The sequence below is a fragment of the Bufo bufo genome, chromosome 4, assembly GCF_905171765.1.
Source record: "Bufo bufo chromosome 4, aBufBuf1.1, whole genome shotgun sequence".
Taxonomy (NCBI): domain Eukaryota; kingdom Metazoa; phylum Chordata; class Amphibia; order Anura; family Bufonidae; genus Bufo; species Bufo bufo.
The window spans coordinates 525,925,189-525,942,526 of record NC_053392.1 but is presented as its reverse complement, the minus strand read 5'-3'; the positions used below and the strand labels follow the sequence as shown (position 1 = coordinate 525,942,526).

Sequence of the window (17,338 nt, the reverse complement as noted above, 5' to 3'; positions counted from 1 at the left end):
GCTGAATACCCTGGGTAATTGGTCAGTATCGAGATCACTTTGTTACACAGGTTTGTTATGTTTTTGGTTTCTTTTGGTTTTTCTCTTAAATCTCTTTGGATTAGAAGTCTTTATTCACCTCTCTCATTTTATAATGCAGACTTCCAATCATATTTGTCCTAGTGAATGTTTATATACTTTATATGCAAATGACACATGACATTAAAATGAAGTAAAGGCGTTTTTAAACCTGAGATAGGAGACGGTCCCCCAGAGGTGGGACCAGAACTCGCACCTGTCGGACATTTCTCTCATATCTCATACCAGGACAACCCATTTAAGCATTAGCTATGCATTCTTTTCTCCATAAGAACTTTTTAAATTGGATGCTACCAATTTAGTGTATTTAGTTCCTTATAATGGTGGCATAGGTGTGTGTGTGGGAAGGTGTGTGTGTGTGTGGGGGCTGGTCACCAAAAAGGCTTCCCGCACAGGGTGCCATGTACTAAGGCCGGCTCTGTATATGTGTTTTCTGGCATGTAGTTGATTGTGATAGAGTAGTACTATTGGGAGTTTACACAATCTGCTGCTATTATAGGGAAAACCTGTATGTGGTTGCTTATTTTTCTTACAATGGTTTGTATATAGCAAGACCGCAAAATGGCGCAATACCACCACCCAGGACACTTGCAGTAAAAGATGGAAATCTTATTTATTGAGTATTCATTGATTAAGTAAAACTACGCGTTTCGGGGATACTTAAGTCCCCTTCATCAGGTTACAAAAGACTCAATATACAATGCCAGGTACACAACAGTCACATAATGTAGAGGAGATTGTCAAAAGCAAACAAGCTCTTTAAAATTTCGATATACAAAGACAGGTGAACCCATTTGTTCATTCCCAACCATAACACGCTCCATAGAGTCAGGTGGAGAGATGCACAACCCCCTCCATTGAATTTTTTGGAAATTATGGAAACAGCTTAGTGCTGCTTTCAATATATTTCAACGAAGAGGCCAACACTTGCCCACCTCTCCATTGAACTCAGTGGAGCGTACCGTAGCTGTAAACTGATGAATGGCAGTCTATGAATCGCTTTTCTCCCAGAGGTGGGAGAACAGGGATTTTTGGCATATCCTGAATACCCCCTAAAGAGGTTGCCCACTCCATTACTATTGGTGACCTATCCTCAGGATAGGCCACCAATATCTGATTGGCGGGGATGCAACACCTAGCACCCCTGCCGATCAGCTGTTCTAAAGTAGCTCCGGCACTTTAATCCAGCATACCTTTACTTTTGTGTTATTAGTCAGCAAAACATTACAGTGCAATCATGCTATGTATGAGCTATCTGGAAGCATATTTGTTAGGATCATGTCCCTATTGTAGTATTTTGTTTTAGTATTTTGTGCTGAATCCATGGAATTGAAGACTAGGGATCTCCTTCTCATTAGAAAAGTCAGTGCGGTCGATCCTGGAGCTAGGACTTCCTACTTTGCTCAGCCAGGCTTTCCTGCAAAAAAAAAAAAAGAATAATAATTCATAATAGTGTATTTCAATGAATTACTAAAATGGACATACATGCTGGGTACAGTTCATATCACTCAGCAGCAGCCTCCAATATTTCTAGCTCAATTGTAGTGTCTTAAAAGGGGTTGTCTCACCTCAGACATTGCAGGCATATTGCTAGGATATGCCCCCAATTTCTAATAGTATCTTCAAAACGGAGGGCACATAGCGTATGCGCTGCCGCCCTTCATTCATTCCTATGGGGGTGCCGAAAATAGCCAAGTAGCAAACTCAGCTATTTTTGTCCGCCTTATTGAAATGATTGGGAGGCGTACCATGCAAACGCGGCTCACTTTTATGGGGCTGACGGAAATAGCTGAGCCAGCGCTCGGCTATATTTCCGCTCCCATAGGAATGAATGGAGGGCCACGCATGTGTGGTGCACCCTCTTTCACTTTGCGGGCTCCGTTCTAAAGATGGATAGGTGAGACCCACACCTATCAGACATTGGGGCATATTCTAGCGATATTCCCCCCAATGTCTGATGTAAGACAACCCCTTTAAAGGGTTTCTATCACTTCGTTTGACATATTTAGGTGTCAGACACTAGCGATTCGCTAGTGTCTGCTCTAACAAACCATCCTAATATGATAGGTTTTGGGGCAGCCGTTTTGCTAAAATAACAACTTATATCTATATGCTAATGAGCCTCTAGGTGCTATGGGGGCGTCATTAGCACCTAGAGGCTCCGTCTACCTTCATAAACTGCCGCCGCCCAGCGCGTCCCTCCAGCCCGCCCATCTCCTGCTGAATGCGATCCTCTCCGTGCGCGTCTCTGTTCTGCGCATGCGCAGTGAATGTCTGACCGCTTCCCTGCTCAGACATCTCCACTGCGCCTGTTCCTCGGAGCACTATGATGTCATCGGCGCAGGCGCAGTGGAGATGTCTGAGCAGGGAAGCGGTCAGACATTCACTGCGCATGCGCAGAACAGAGACGCGCACGGAGAGGATCGCATTCAGCAGGAGATGGGCGGGCTGGAGGGACGCGCTGGGCGGCGGCAGTTTAGGAAGGTAGACGGAGCCTCTAGGTGCTAATGACGCCCCCATAGCACCTAGAGGCTCATTAGCATATAGATATAAGTTGTTATTTTAGCAAAACGGCTGCCCCAAAACCTATCATATTAGGATGGTTTGTTAGAGCAGACACTAGCGGATCGCTAGTGTCTGACACCTAAATATGTCAAACGAAGTGATAGAAACCCTTTAACTATTCTGGATGTCTCTCTGCTTAAGTGCAAGATAATCCTGAATCAGGACTATGAAAAAGACAAACATGTATGTTCCCCTTTGATTCTGTATTTTGCATCTATTGTATATTTGTATGTATGAATGCGTTCTAAGCAGAATGTCTCTTTAAGAAAATTTAGACCCATGAATCCCTCTTTCTTCCTTCAGTAGAGAGTCTTGAACTGGCCACCTGCAGTTTCACTTGAAGTTGTGTTCATGTTCAATGAGGTTTGTATAATTGCCAAAATAATTAATGCTGAAGCGGTAACAGATATGGTTGATACACTTTCAGGGATTGTCCTGGGCAGCAAGCTTAATGCTGGCCTTGTATTACAGCACATAATAAAGGGAACTGGCCAATTGTATGCTGGCTGTCTATGGTGAGTATAAACTTCGGCCCAGACTTTCTCATTTGCAAAGGTCATATCTTTGTTACCCATTAAATGTCTCCTGTTTCCCAACCAATTGTTCTCCATGAGTTTGAGTTCCTGGTTAAGTTGCCGAGCCTTAGACACAGGTTTTACTTGTGTTCTTCTACGCAGCATTGGCATACAGTGTGTAGACAACTTGCCAGAACAAAAGAAAAACTTTGCGTATCTCCAGTGAAGAATAGAAACTCACACAGTAGCTTTTTCTTCAATGCAACATCTACCACTACCTACATCACTTGCAGGAAACCGTTATGAGTGCATATGCAGTACTCCAGAGGAGGGGGCACCTGCAAACTGTTTGCTGTTTAATTCTTTATATGTTATTTAAAGGGACACTGACAGGCCCAATAAGCATATTTAGGTATATATATGCATGCACAGGTCTTATCAAGTGTATTAAAATCATCTAAGTATCCCCCCTGTCCACCTTATAAATAACGAAAACTAAAGTTTCATCTCAAAATGTTTCATCTCAAAATGTGCCCAGCCAGCCGCTCCCAACTGCCGTTCTGAAGCCCCGCCCAGCTCATCAATATTCACTTCGCTGGGCGGCGGCTACAACTCTCCCCGACTCAAGATCCTGCGCATGGCCAATTCAATCCTCTGGGCACGTCCTCCGTCTAATCTTCAGTGCAGGCGCCCGGCCGGGGTCACATCGCGCCTGCGTACAGACAGTCTGCGTCTTAGAGGCCGCTGCAGCCTCTGCTTTATGCGCATGCGCCGGGCACTTGAGTCGGGAAGAGTTGTAGCCGCCGCCCAGCGAAGTGAATATTGATGAGCTGGGCGGGGCTTCAGAACGGCAGTTGGGAGCGGCTGGCTGGGCGCATTTTGAGATGAAACGCCGCCCCTTGGGCAGATTGGAGACGAGACAAGCAGGTTATAAAACTTTAGTTTTCGGTATTTATAAGGTGGACAAGGGGGATACTTAGATGATTTTAATACACTTGATAAGACCTGTACTGTCATATATATAGCTAAATATGCTTATTGGGCCTGTCGGTGTCCCTTTAATGTCATTTATGCTCTGTGTACCCAGTATGCTTATAGATGGATGTGACGGAGTTAAGCAACTCTGACACAGCCCCCTACAGGATGGTTGGCTGCTAATCCTGGATCTGCCCCTAGCTCAGTTAGTTAGAGTGAGTTGTGAGAAAGCAAAAGTAGAGGGTGGAAGCAACTCCATGTGCTCCCTCCTCACAGGATTGGATAAAGATTCCAGAGAATCATCTTCTCCGAACATTATCTACTGAATGAAAGACCTCACCATTCTTATGCAGCACTCAAGAAAGAAAGAGAGAAAGGGACAAGAAGGTTCAGAAATCTGCATGGCTGAGCATTGGAGTCCGTAATATACCTTGCTACCTAAGCAATTTCCACTTCACTGCAGTCAGGGGAATACTGTTAAGACACCCTTCACACTTGTACATGACAGTCGTATCTCTTAAAGGGAATCTGTCACCAGAATCATCACCATTAAACTAAAACGATTGTCTTGTAGCACTTACTACCTCCTTTCCAGATGTGCTTTTCCACTTTATTCTTTATGCAAATGAGCTAGTAGGGTGCCCAGAGGGGCGTTATTTTTGTTCAAAGGCGCCCAGGAACACCCTATTGAGTGCCCAGGCCCACCCCCCAGCAGAGCCCAAGCACGCCTCTCCTCGGCTCATACTCTACGGCCCCAGCAGCGGCGTTGTTTCCCCCCCCACACTAAATCTGGCTCGGTTACTGACTTTTGCACCATACGCTGACCTTCACACTTTCTAAGCCCTGCTTTGCACCCATACAAACAACATCAAGGACACTTCAACTACCGTCAGGCAGCAGCCCCAAAACCAGGGAAGAAAGGTGTGACCTCCTTTGACTGAACGGCCCTAGGGAGCAACCGGGTGAGGAAAGCCACTGTAAATGACTGTTACAGTCAGAGCCACTACCACTACCATCCTCCACTCCCGGTCCTCCTGGGCTTGTTGCACATATCTGCCATATGTTCCTTTCTTGAAGGGAAAGTCCTTTCTTTAGACTCATGCCCTTCTTTGCTTCTTGTGATGCACCCAAAGAGACCAGGGATTGGCTGCAGTGGTCATGTGTTGTTGTCAGGACTTTTCTGCTGCAGGCTAGTAAAAAGAGCCCGGTATGAGATCTGGCAGATAAGTACTTACAGTTCGTCAATGCAGTTTGATTCAGATGATTGTCCAGTTTAATCCTGGATTTGGACAATCCCTTTAAATTTCTCTCTTTGTTTATTTGAATCTTAAAGAAGTTCTGTATTCAGATGATTTTGTGCTATATGTAGATAAAAAAACTATTGAATTCTAGCTTATTATGTATGAAAAAATAGATTTTTCACATAATGAATCGTAAGTGTCTGGTATGGTATGTCATTCTGAGCATTGTTACAGAGGAGCTACAGTCCGGTTATGATCACTCTGCTTACAAGCTGTTAACTGACATGAGGGTGCAGCCACACGGCCCGGTCATGCAGAATCATATTAACTGAACTGTGAATTGTAAATTTGGTGTTTATTGTTAATGGCCATAGAGTAACCTGTAAGACTAATTTCACATCTACGCTACGGCATTCCGGTAGTCTGTTCGAGCAAAGAAGAAGACTACCAGAATGACTGTCAGCATAGCTGGACAGACCGCCAGGGCCCGCCGGATTTTCATTTACTATAATGGAATCAGTACGGTTTAAGGTATGAATTCCGGCTTTGTGTTGGGAAAATACAGCTGCATGCAGCGTTATTTTTCTGGCAGAAAGTGAGCGTTCATGCCGCAAACCTACAGGAAACTTGATGGATCCTATTATAGTGAACGGAGATCTAACAGGCTCTTGAAGTGTTTGGGTATGTCAGATACGGTAATTTCAGGAGTCTGCTCCTCTGCCGGAACAGACTACAGGAATACCGTAACGCAGATGTGGACGTAGCCTAAAACCGCATGGCCACTAACAATGACCAACAATTCAGTTCGAATCAGTTAAAATGACCCCCTTGTGGCTTAAATGTGAACATTACCTGCCCTTACATCTGAGAGAGAGACTGCTTGCATGAATCAGTGCCAATGCTTGGAATTCCCTGCTTGGGTATTTCAGCTTTCTCTTTCAGTAAAGAGTAAAAATTTAAGAAAGGCGGAAATTCAAGTCTCTTTAATCTCTGCCCCATATTAAATGACTGTAAGTGAACAAAGCTTTAAAGAATTCATTTTGGGGACGTGATGACGTAGTCACGCTACGTTGCGCCACCTCCTCCCGCCACGTTAATCTATGCTCTATCCTGGATGATCTGAGCGTTCTATCGTTTGCAAGCCCCGCTACATCTCCAGACCTCCTTAGCGTCTCTCCCGCCTCCTTGCCGTGCTGTGACTGCCTGACGCTCCGTGGAGGATTCCTTTCCCTGGTCCTTCCCTGTTCCCTTCTACCTCTCCATTCTTGGTTCTTCCGCCTCCTTGTTCTTCACTCTCCGACGGACCTAGGATTCAGGTTTGAAGAAGACGCGCTCTGCCTCCACCCTTATGTTCCCCTTTTTTTGCTTGATCGATATTCTTCCCTTCCTTTCTCTGTGTATTACCACCGACTCCCTACCTGTGTCTTATTAGATCAAAGATCTGCTCTTGGCCTCTATGATTATATTGCTAGACTGGCAATTACTACATTTTGTATGAACTTTTTTCTTTTTTTGGATGAACATTTTTTTTGTGAACGCCATCTTCCCTTTTTGACAATCAATATTCAGGTGAAACTCGAAAAATTAGAATATTGGGCAAAAGTTCATTTATTTCAGTAATGCAACTTAAAATTCGAATTTTGTGAAAAGGTTCAATATTCTAGGCTCAAAGTGTCCCACTCTAGTCAGCTAATTAATCCATACCCCCTGAGCAAAGGGTATCTGAGATTGTGACTTTGGGGTTTTCATAAGCTGTAAGCCATAATCATTCAAATTATAACAAATAAAGGCTTGAAATATCTCGCTTTGCATGTAATGAGTCTATCTCATATATTAGTTTCACCTTTTAAATTGCATTACTGAAATAAATGAACTTTGCACGATATTCAAATTTTTCGAGTTTTACCTGTAAATAAGGCAAAGAGAGGAAGGAGAGGAGATAGTCAGAAAAAAAAGAGAGAGAAGTAAGAGAAAAAAAAATGAAAAAGGAAAGAAACTAAGAAAAGTTATTATTAAAAGGGGAAAGGGGGAAAAACTGGAAGGGGAAGAGGAAGGGAGAAGAAAAAAAGGGTGAAAGAGAGAAGAAAAAAAAGAAAAGAAAGGCTCCTAAGCAAAATATGCGTTTTGCTGAATCTCCTAAAGGCTGTCACTACAAGAGTGGGACATAAAGGGTTGCAAGATGTGGATGTAGTTAAGGTGGATCCAATATAGAAGAAATTTCTGACTTTTACACTCAGGAGGTGGGAACGGAGAGAGACGATGTAACTGTTTTGTCCAAAGGCGAATCCTCACCATTGAATGAAATTGTAGGTGCGGGAAAAAAAATAACGGAGAGTTAATTAAAGTCATCTCTAACTCAACTCGGGGTAATTCAGACTGATGTGGCACTGATAAGAGATGAGGTTTCTAAAATACAGGATATAGTAACTACTATAGAGAAATCTGTAGAGGTCCTGGAGAAGGAAGTTAACCACCTCCCGTCCGCCCATTGAATATAAACGTCCAGGTGGTGGATCTCTATCTCTGAATGCACGTTTTAAAACGTCCATTCAGACATCGCAGCTGCACGCTAATCGTACAGCTGCTGATCGGGTTGCCCGCTGTCAGTGACAGCAGGGCAACCCTTAGAGAAGGCAGGGACAGTGCCCAGGTGTCCCTGCCTTCTAGATCGCTGTATACACAGCGCTCACCGAGCACTGTGCATACAGAGCAGGAAGCGCTATGCGCTTCCTGTTCCGGCCTGGCGGTCATGTGATCGCCGGGACCGGAGAGTGCAGGAGCTGTGTGAGGTCTTTCAGACACCTCGATCATCCCTGCACTAAAGCTGTACAGCGCTGTATTGCGCTGTACAGCCTCTCTGGGGGGTGCATTTTTCCTGTAACTGCGGCTACTATGTCAGCCCCAGTTACAGGAGAAATCAACTGTGAAAAAAAGTGACGTAAATGTCCCCCAGAGGTCTTGTATGACCTTATGGGGGACAAAAAGTGTAAAATAAAAAAAAAAAAAATAAAGTGTTAAATAAATAAATAAAAAAAAAGGCTTCACATGTAAAAAAAAAAATCCCCATGTAAGGAATAAAAAAAAAAGTTAAAAATTAAATACAATAGATATATTTGGTATTGCCGCGTCCGTGACGGTCAGCTCTATAAATATATCACATGATCGACCCAGTCCGATAAACACCATGAAAAGAAAAGAAAACTGTCAAAAAAAGCCATTTTTGTCACCTTACATCACAAAAAGTGCAACACTAAGTGATCAAAAAGGCGTATGCCCCACAAAATGGTACCAATAAAATCGTCACCTCATCCCACAAAAAGTGAGCCCCTACATAAGAAAATCTCTCAAAAAATAAAAAAAACTATAGCTCTCAGAAAATGGACACATTAAAACATAATTTTTTTGTTTCAAAAATGATATTATTGTGTAAAACTTAAATAAATAAGAAGTATACATATTAGGTATCGCCACGTCCGTAACGATCTGCTCTATAAAAATGTCACTTGACCGAACTCCTCAGGTGAACGCTGTAAAAATAAATAAAAAAAACCTGTGCTAAAACAACTAATTTTTTGGTCACCTTGCCCCATAAAGTGTTATAATGATTGATCAAAAAATCATATGTACCCAAAAATAGTACCAATAAAACTGGCACCTTATCCCCTAGTTTCCAAAATGGGGTCACTTCTTAGGAGTTTCTACTGTAAGGGTGCATCAGGGGGGCTTCAAATGGGACATGGCATCTAAAAACCATGTGGAGCTCCTTTCCTTCTGCGCCCTGCCGTGTGCCCATACAGCAGTTTATGACCACATGTGGGGTGTTTCTGTAAACGGCAGAATCTGGGTAATAAATATTGAGTTTTGTTTGGCTGTTAACTATCGATGTGTTAAAGAAAAAATTGGATTAATATGGAAAATCTGCCAAAAAAGTGAAATTAAAAAATGTGATCTCCATTTTCCTTTAATTCTTGTGGAGCGCCTAGAGGGTTAACAAAGTTTTATAAAATCAGTTTTAAGTAACTTGAGGGATGTAGTTTCTACAATGGGGTCATTTATGGGGGTATCCACTATGTAGGCCCCACAAAGTGACTTCAGACCTGAACTGGTCCTTTAAAAAGTGGGTTTTGGCAATTTTCTTAAAAATTAGAAAAATTCCTTCTAAACTTCTAAGCCTTCTAACATCCTAAAAAAATAAAATGACATTTTCAAAATGATGCCAACATAAAGTAGACATATGGGGAATGTTAAGTAATAAATATTTTATGAGGTATCACTGTTTTAAAAGCAGAGAAATTGAAATTTAGAAAATTGTAATCTTTCAAAATTCCTTTGGTAAATTTTCGGATTTTTTCATAAATAAAGGTGAAATATATTGACTCAAATTTATGACTATCATGAAGTACAATGTGTCATGAGAAAACAATCTCTGAATGACTTGGAAAAGTAAAAGCGTTCCAAAGTTATTACCACATAAAGTGAGATATGTCAGATTTGCAAAATTAGGCCTGGTCAGGAAGGGGGCAAATGGCCCAGATGGGAAGTGGTTAAAATGTTCAAAATGGAAATCCCTATGTTGAGGTCTGAGGGTAACACCCTTAAAAAAAGATGGTGGATCTCGAAAATAGGTCTAGGTGAAGCAATGTGAAAATAATGGGTCTACCAGAAGGTATGGAAGGGATAATCCTGGTGATATGATTAAAAATTTAATTCTGGAAAAGTTTGGAAAAGAGCATTTTTCTCCACTATTCCTTGTGGAAAGGGTCCATTGGGTCCCAGAGGGTAAACCAATTCCTGGAATGCAACCGCGGATGCTTCTTGTGAAGATACTTGGCTAACAATATAGGGACATGATTCTTAGAAGGGCAAGGGAGTGCCCCCCCATTTTTTACAATGGAAATAGACTGTCCTTTTTTCAAGATTTTTCTAAGGATATTCAAGATAAAAGACATAACTACATCGAGGTTAAGAGACGACTTCATGAAAAGAACATTAAATATTTATTTGTGTACCCAGCTAAATTGCGGATAATCTCTGACAGTGGGACTCATTTTTACAATACTTCTGACCTTGTGGTGGACTGGCTTGATCAGAATAATATCTGAAGCTTTTTTTCTTTTCTCGTCGTGGCTGGTAGGGGTGGGGGGGGAGAGAGGAGAGGTGGTCTTAGTGGAGAGATCTGTCCAGGACAGTGGCGGATCAAGAGTTGGATGGGGGGGGGGGGTTTAGAGCTTGTGGGGTGTGTTGTGATGCGTCTCCCAGGTTGGGGGGTAAGAAGTAGGAATTGTGGGGGGGGGTTTTCTCAGTTGTTTTTTCTGTTGATTGATGTCGGTTAGAATCCGAACTTGGAATGTTCGGGGGCTTGGTAATAAATTAAAAAGACAGGCCATTTGTGATTGGGTTCGGAGACACCTTCCAGCGATTGTTAGTCTAGTCTAGTAGGGACTCATCAACAGGAGATAGAATTTTTTGGGACAGTAATTACAATTCAGCAAGGACCCATTTGGTATGGGATGCATTTCAGGCCTATATAAGGGGGGGGGGGGGGGGTTAGCAACATTTCCAACTTAAGAAAGAGTTATGCTAAGAAAGAGAGAGCTGCAAGAAGCAGTGGCCACTGCTATGGATGACTATTCCACTAAGAACACAGAGCAAACTAGGGAAAATATACAGAGGACAAGTCAGGCCTTCTCTGACTTTCTTCTGGATATGGCTCAGCAAATGCTTTTTTTTTTAAGGGACAGAAATATTTTTCTGAATCTGGTCGCCCAAGGAAAAATGTTGGCCAGGGTGATCTCTACTCAGGATCCCCAAAAAGACATACCATAGTTACTATTCGCTTTCCTGAAGGCATAATTATTAAAGATCAGGAATCTATTAAAGAGGCATTTGTGAAATATTTGAGCCTAACAATGCCCACTGTGAAGGAGCCCAGCACCGCCCCGCATCCTCCGAATATCCTCCTTGCTCCCCGACGTCATAAAGTTAGTGCGCAGTAATCTCGCGATGCGTGAGCTAGCGCATGCGCAGTTCATTCCCTGAGGCTGATGCCAGCACAGGTAAGGAACACTATGCCGACACAGCGCTCTAGCTTTGTGACGTCGGGGAGCAAGGAGGAGATTCGGAGGATGCGGGGTGGTGCTGGGCTCTGGAAAAGTTAGTAACAGCTCCTTGGGCTTCTTACTTGGCTCATTTACATATTGTTCTGTCCCCAGATGCAGATCCAGTTGTTTTTCTGTGTGTTTATCAGCTTGACATTGCATTTAACTGTGTTGTAATACATTTGCATTACATTGTATGGTAACAGCACCATCTACTGATGAGTTTATGTATTTCATCCAGCCTGTTTTCCCTATGCATTATGGGAGTCCCAGGGCATTGTGGGTAGTTCCTGGTTCTTGCTGGTCTTGTGCTGGTACAGCAAGCAGCCACCATCTTATGTCTCAGGAGCCACGCGCTCTCACTGGTTTTCCTGCCCCATCATCTGTTATTCAGCCTGTTTTTAAGCATAGTCAGTAAGGACACTATCTTGTGACATTTACCATAGTTTATATATGTTACTTGTATCTGATAGCTCATTACTATCATTGTATTATCCCATGTACTGCATGTATAGCAGATTATTCTGTGTCTTATGCCATGTACCATGGATATTTATGTTCTAAAATACTACTGTTTTATTCTGTAGTTTCACCTTTCCTGTCAATCTACTATCAATAAATGAGAAAGTTAAAGCTGAACAGTTTTCTCTTCTTCAAGAAACTACATGTCAGATTACACACCGTGCTAACGTGTATGAGGACAGTATACATATATATATATAAAAAAAAAAATTGACACAACAAAATTTTTATTTTAGATCTCAATTTGGTTATCAATGGGATCAAATTCGACTGTAGAAAATCTTGAATCTTAGCGGAGATAAATATTCAAATGAGTCGGAAATCCTCAAATTACTTACTAATTACTTCGACTTCTCCTGACGATCCTCTGCTTGCTCCTCTGGTACCTTACTGCTCTCTTGGTTTTGACACGGCTTGTTTGACTTCTCTGTTGCATGTTTTTGTCTTCCCTGCACTTTGGCCAGATTCCAATAAGGTAAAATTATTATCATGTGGCGACATCTTCACCAAAGTTCTACATTGTGGACTTTTCTCCCATTCATGGTACAACCATAACTGTGATGCTATAAAATAGCCTTTGAAATAAGGAAGATTTAATACTCTGTTCCATCGGCTTATAAAAATGCTCCAATTTAAGCCTTACTCGCTTCCTCCCCCAGAGTAGATAATTGATAATTCTCTCGATCAGTTGAAAAAACTTACCTTCAATCCATACTGGGGAGTTCCTAAGCATATACAATAATTGGGGCAGGATCACCTGTCACGACCGCTATCCAGCAGCAGTCGTGTCGCACCAGACGGAGGGGAAGGGGGACCCTTATCTACGGATGGGAATAGTATGGCCACCCCTGACTAACCCTAAGCTGGCACCTGTCTGCCCTGATACCCTAGACGGGGTGTGAACCCGTGCGGCGAGCAGGATGTCTAAACCCTCAGTCACCCTAACAAGCCTAGAGTGGGGAAAGGCCGATGGGAGCACTAGTCACCATCACTCATGTCTAGGAGAACAGCAGGGGAAGACAGCAACAAACAAACTATAGCAGAGATAGACTTATCCAGTCACGAGCAGAGAAGGCGATCCCAATCACGACAGTCCACGCCGGACAAGAGTTCCACAGCAACACCATCAAACGATCTCCTTCAAAGGTCAGAATAGAACTGGAAGTAAGGACTATATCTGGCAATGACTGCAAGTGAAACTAAAACTAATATAGTAGCTGGGAGTGGCAGACAGGACTCACCTGAGAAGGATGCCTACAAACTCCCAGTCAGGACAAAAAGGTTCACAAGGCAAAACCCGGATGACATACCCTGAACCATGGAGCAAACTCACAAGCTATCGCGAGTAGCAAGTCGCTGCGACCTTCTCCTCCCAGACCTGTCTGGATCAGTCACAGTCGTGACATCACCATCTTCACCAGGGATATTCTATCGGCTCTAGATAGCGGGAGTTGGAGCCATATCTTTATTTTAGATCTCAATTTGGTTATCAATGGGATCAAATTCGACTGTAGAAAATCTTGAATCTTAGCGGAGATAATAGTACCCAAATATTCAAATGAGTCGGAAATCCTCAAATTACTTAACAACTCCTCAGTAAAAGGTTGTTATCTATGCAGGGGGCATAAGAATAGTTTTAGACCAATTAACATCAAGACCCGAAATCTCACCGAAGCAATTAACAGCTCGAATAACCCTCAGAAGTGTGGAATTAGTATGTTGTATATAAAATAAAACATCATCAGCATATAGGGAAATACGATCTTCTGTTCCCGATGTCCCGAAACTTTCAATCATAGGATCTTGCCTGACTCTAGCAGTCAGGGGCTCAATATAAATATCAAATAATAATGGAGATAGAGAACATCCTTGGCGAGTACCCCTCCCAAAAAAAAAAATACACCTCGTAAGCATCTTATTAATATTCAGCCTCGCCCTAGAAGAATAAATCTTCTAGGGCGAGGCTGTATATTAAGACCTTAACCATATTTATGAATTTACTTCCAAATCCCATCCTCTCTAAGAACTTCCAGAGGAATCTCCACTCTACCCTGTCAAAGGCCTTAGAGGCATCCAAAGACAGGATGGAGCGAGAGACCCCTCAGAGTGCTGAATATTGGTAAATTTACGTGAGGCGTTGGGAAGGGGTCAATAGTGGTGGTGCAGAGTATTGCAGCTTCAGTACCCTGCATCACCTCTACTATATGTATGGTTCACCAGTATAAGGACAGAGGTAAATGGAGAGGTGGTGCAGTTCTCACAGCTGATCAGTGGGGGTGCCAGAACCCATTGATCTGATATTGATACCCTATGATATGCTGATCCTTAAAAACCCCTTTAAGGGCTAAAAGTATCAGAGTTGCTTTCTGGTAGATTTGCTTTTCTCTTTTAGATCATTGTCTTGATGGAGCCCATTTACACATCATCTTGTAAAGTGTCTGATACAATGCACTGATCAGCTGTTCGAAGAGGACATGGCACTTTGATGAACTTTGCAGCCTCCTCACAGCATACCAAGTACAACGTCGTACATTGTATAGCGGCTGTGGTTGGTATTGCAGCCCAGGCCCATTCACTTGGGACTAAACCTCACATAGCCTATGTGACCGATGAACGTGACTTCACTGGCCTACGAAGCTGGTTGGCGGGCGGAGCCTGGAGCCAGACCCCAACATTGAGATATTGATGACCTGTCCTGAGGATAGGCCATCAATATTTTATTCCCAGAAAACCCCTTTAAATGTACATTTAGGTGGAAAGGTTTTTAATTAAAGACACAGTACTGATATTTTGCTTCTATTCTTAGTTCTAAGATTTTCCCATAAAAGTCCCAAATAACACATTCCATTGTATAGCTAACGGCGTGTTGTCACCCTCTCTAGTGTGTAATACACAAGGACCCATGCTTCCCTGGTTGGTGAGTGTAGAAAGTGCAGACTGCTAACAGGTGCACTGAACAATGATGAATGGATTTGCTGCCATACAAATATGAGAGATCTTAAGAGACAAAGCCTCCATTTATGCTTCATTATCAATTAACATACATTTTGTGAATAGTACAAAGACATACTAAAAAGATAGCACAAGTTATCATCACATGCCGTTATAAAAGCGCACATTCTTTTTTGGAAACAACCAGAGCACTTTATACAGCCATTTGTTCTGAGTCTCTGTACAGAAATACATGGAACAGAATTAACAGGAAATTTTAACAGGTTAATGACCACTCGCTGTGCATTCACATCACCGTTTAGCTTTCCATTCTTCTGATCCGTCAGAAGAAGAGAGAGAGAGAGAAAAAAAAAGCAGGATCCTGTTGCATCAGTTGTCATCCGTTTGAGCCATTTCCGTCTGAGATTGTTTTTTAGATGGGGGGGGGGGAAAGTCCTGCATGCGGTACTTTTGTTTCTGTCTAAAAAACGGATCCTAGACGGAAATGGCCAGGCCAGAGGTGGGACCCGCACCTATCAGACAATGGGGGCATATTCTAGCTATATGCCCCCCTTGTCTATGATGGGCCAACCCCTTTAAGGATCAGGTTTTTTTTTATGGACTTCTGACGGATCAGAAGAACAGAAAGCTAAACGGTGATGTGAATGTGCCCTAAATGGTATCTGGTCCTGAAGACCGGAATTACCTTCGTCCCGAACCAGTTAAACAATATGACCATGTGGTAATACATTTATATGATTGTACATGGTCCATGGTGTTATCCGTGATGTACATAATTAAATAAAAGCTGTCTGGTGGTTTTCCTGTATAATTTTATCTGTTGTGATACATAGGGGCAGATTAATTGACATGTTTATGCTAGTAAAGTGGGGCTAGAAAGTTGAAATTGATGGCACACACCATTTTCATGCATAAAATTTGGATTTATTAATACTACTCATAGATATAATTTTCTGACAGGTGTGCTTCTTTTAATAAATTTGGGGTAATTCACTCCAACAAACTTTTGCTTAGACTGGAATATGAAATGCCAGTCCACATAAATGCGGGCCATAGTGCCTTAAGTGCCAATGGACTACTAGGAATTGGGCTATGCCAGGTTCCAGGCAAATCGGTAATAACACGATAAGTGATTAGGATCAGTAGAGACCCACTTAGGGTACTTTCACACTAGCGTTTTTCTTTTCCGGCACTGAGTTCCGTCCTAGGGGATCAATACCGGAAAAGAACTGATCAGTTATATCCCCATGCATTCTGAATAGAGAGCAATCCGTTCAGGATGCATCAGGATGTCTTCAGTTCAGTCATTTTGACTGATCAGGACAGAGATAATACTGCAGCATGCTGCGGTTTTATCTCCGGACAAAAAATCTGAACACTTGCCTGAATGCCGGATCCGGCATTTATTTTTCCATAGGAATGTATTAGGGCCAGATCCGGCATTCAAAATACCGGGATGCCGGATCCGTCCTTCCAGTCTGCGCAGACCGAAAAAAAGGTGAAAAAAATAAATGCTGGATCCGTTTTTCCGGATGACACCGGAAAGACGGATCCGGCATTTCAATGCATTTGTAAGACGCATCAGGATCCTGATCAGTCTTACAAATGCCATCAGTTGGCATACGTTTTGACGGATCCGGTAGGCAGTTTCGGCGACGGAACTGCTTGCCGGATCACTCTGCTGCAAGTGTGAAAGAACCCTTAGGGTCAATTTACATGGGCGGGCTATTAGGACAATTATCTGGAATGATCATTCATGTAAACGTGCCACTGATCACCCGACAAACAAAAATGATACTGGTTTGTTGGGTGATCCGTGGTTTATGGGGTTGTGACATCGCTCTGCATAAAAAAGCATGTATTGATGAACGATTGTAATGGCGATCATTCATTCTCATACAGAAGAGGGTGGAGGTCTGTCAGACACAGATGAGTTCAGACACAGGACTGTATGTGATCAGTGGCAGCCATGTTTACTTATGTTGTTTCCTGCCTACAACAGGGAGTCTGCCGGCAAGAAATTCACTGTTAAAGCTCCTCCTATATAGTCTTCTCACGTGGCCCTGATGATCAAGAAGAGGGAGGAGCGGGCAGAGTAATCAGGAGGAGCAAGGGTGCACAGAGTGGCTTGGGACCACCCTTGGTGCACTTAACAGCATATGGATTGAAAGTACTTTTTCTCCAGAATGAAGCAAGAGATAACAAATGTCTCATGCTCATGACTGTATTTTGCATCTGTGTCCAATACACAATCTTTGCAGATAGCACACGGACCCGGTCATTTCTATGGGTGGTCAAACAATGGATGCCATTCATGTAGTGTCTGCATTTGTATATCCGTTCCACAAATTATAGAACATGTCCTGTTCTTGTCTGTATTGCAGACAAGAAT

General features: G+C 42.7%; 1 protein-coding gene across 1 annotated transcript in view; it reads right to left on the bottom strand.

Moving 5' to 3' along the window:
- Positions 1 to 461: 461 nt before the first annotated feature.
- The window catches only part of ACYP2 (acylphosphatase 2), a 208,233-nt gene continuing 191,356 nt past the window's right edge, over positions 462 to 17,338 (bottom strand). The window contains exon 4 of the mRNA XM_040429742.1: positions 462 to 1,495. Coding sequence (XP_040285676.1) covers positions 1,381 to 1,495 — 115 coding nt within the window. The 3' untranslated portion in view covers positions 462 to 1,380. The remainder of the gene's footprint in view (positions 1,496 to 17,338) is intronic.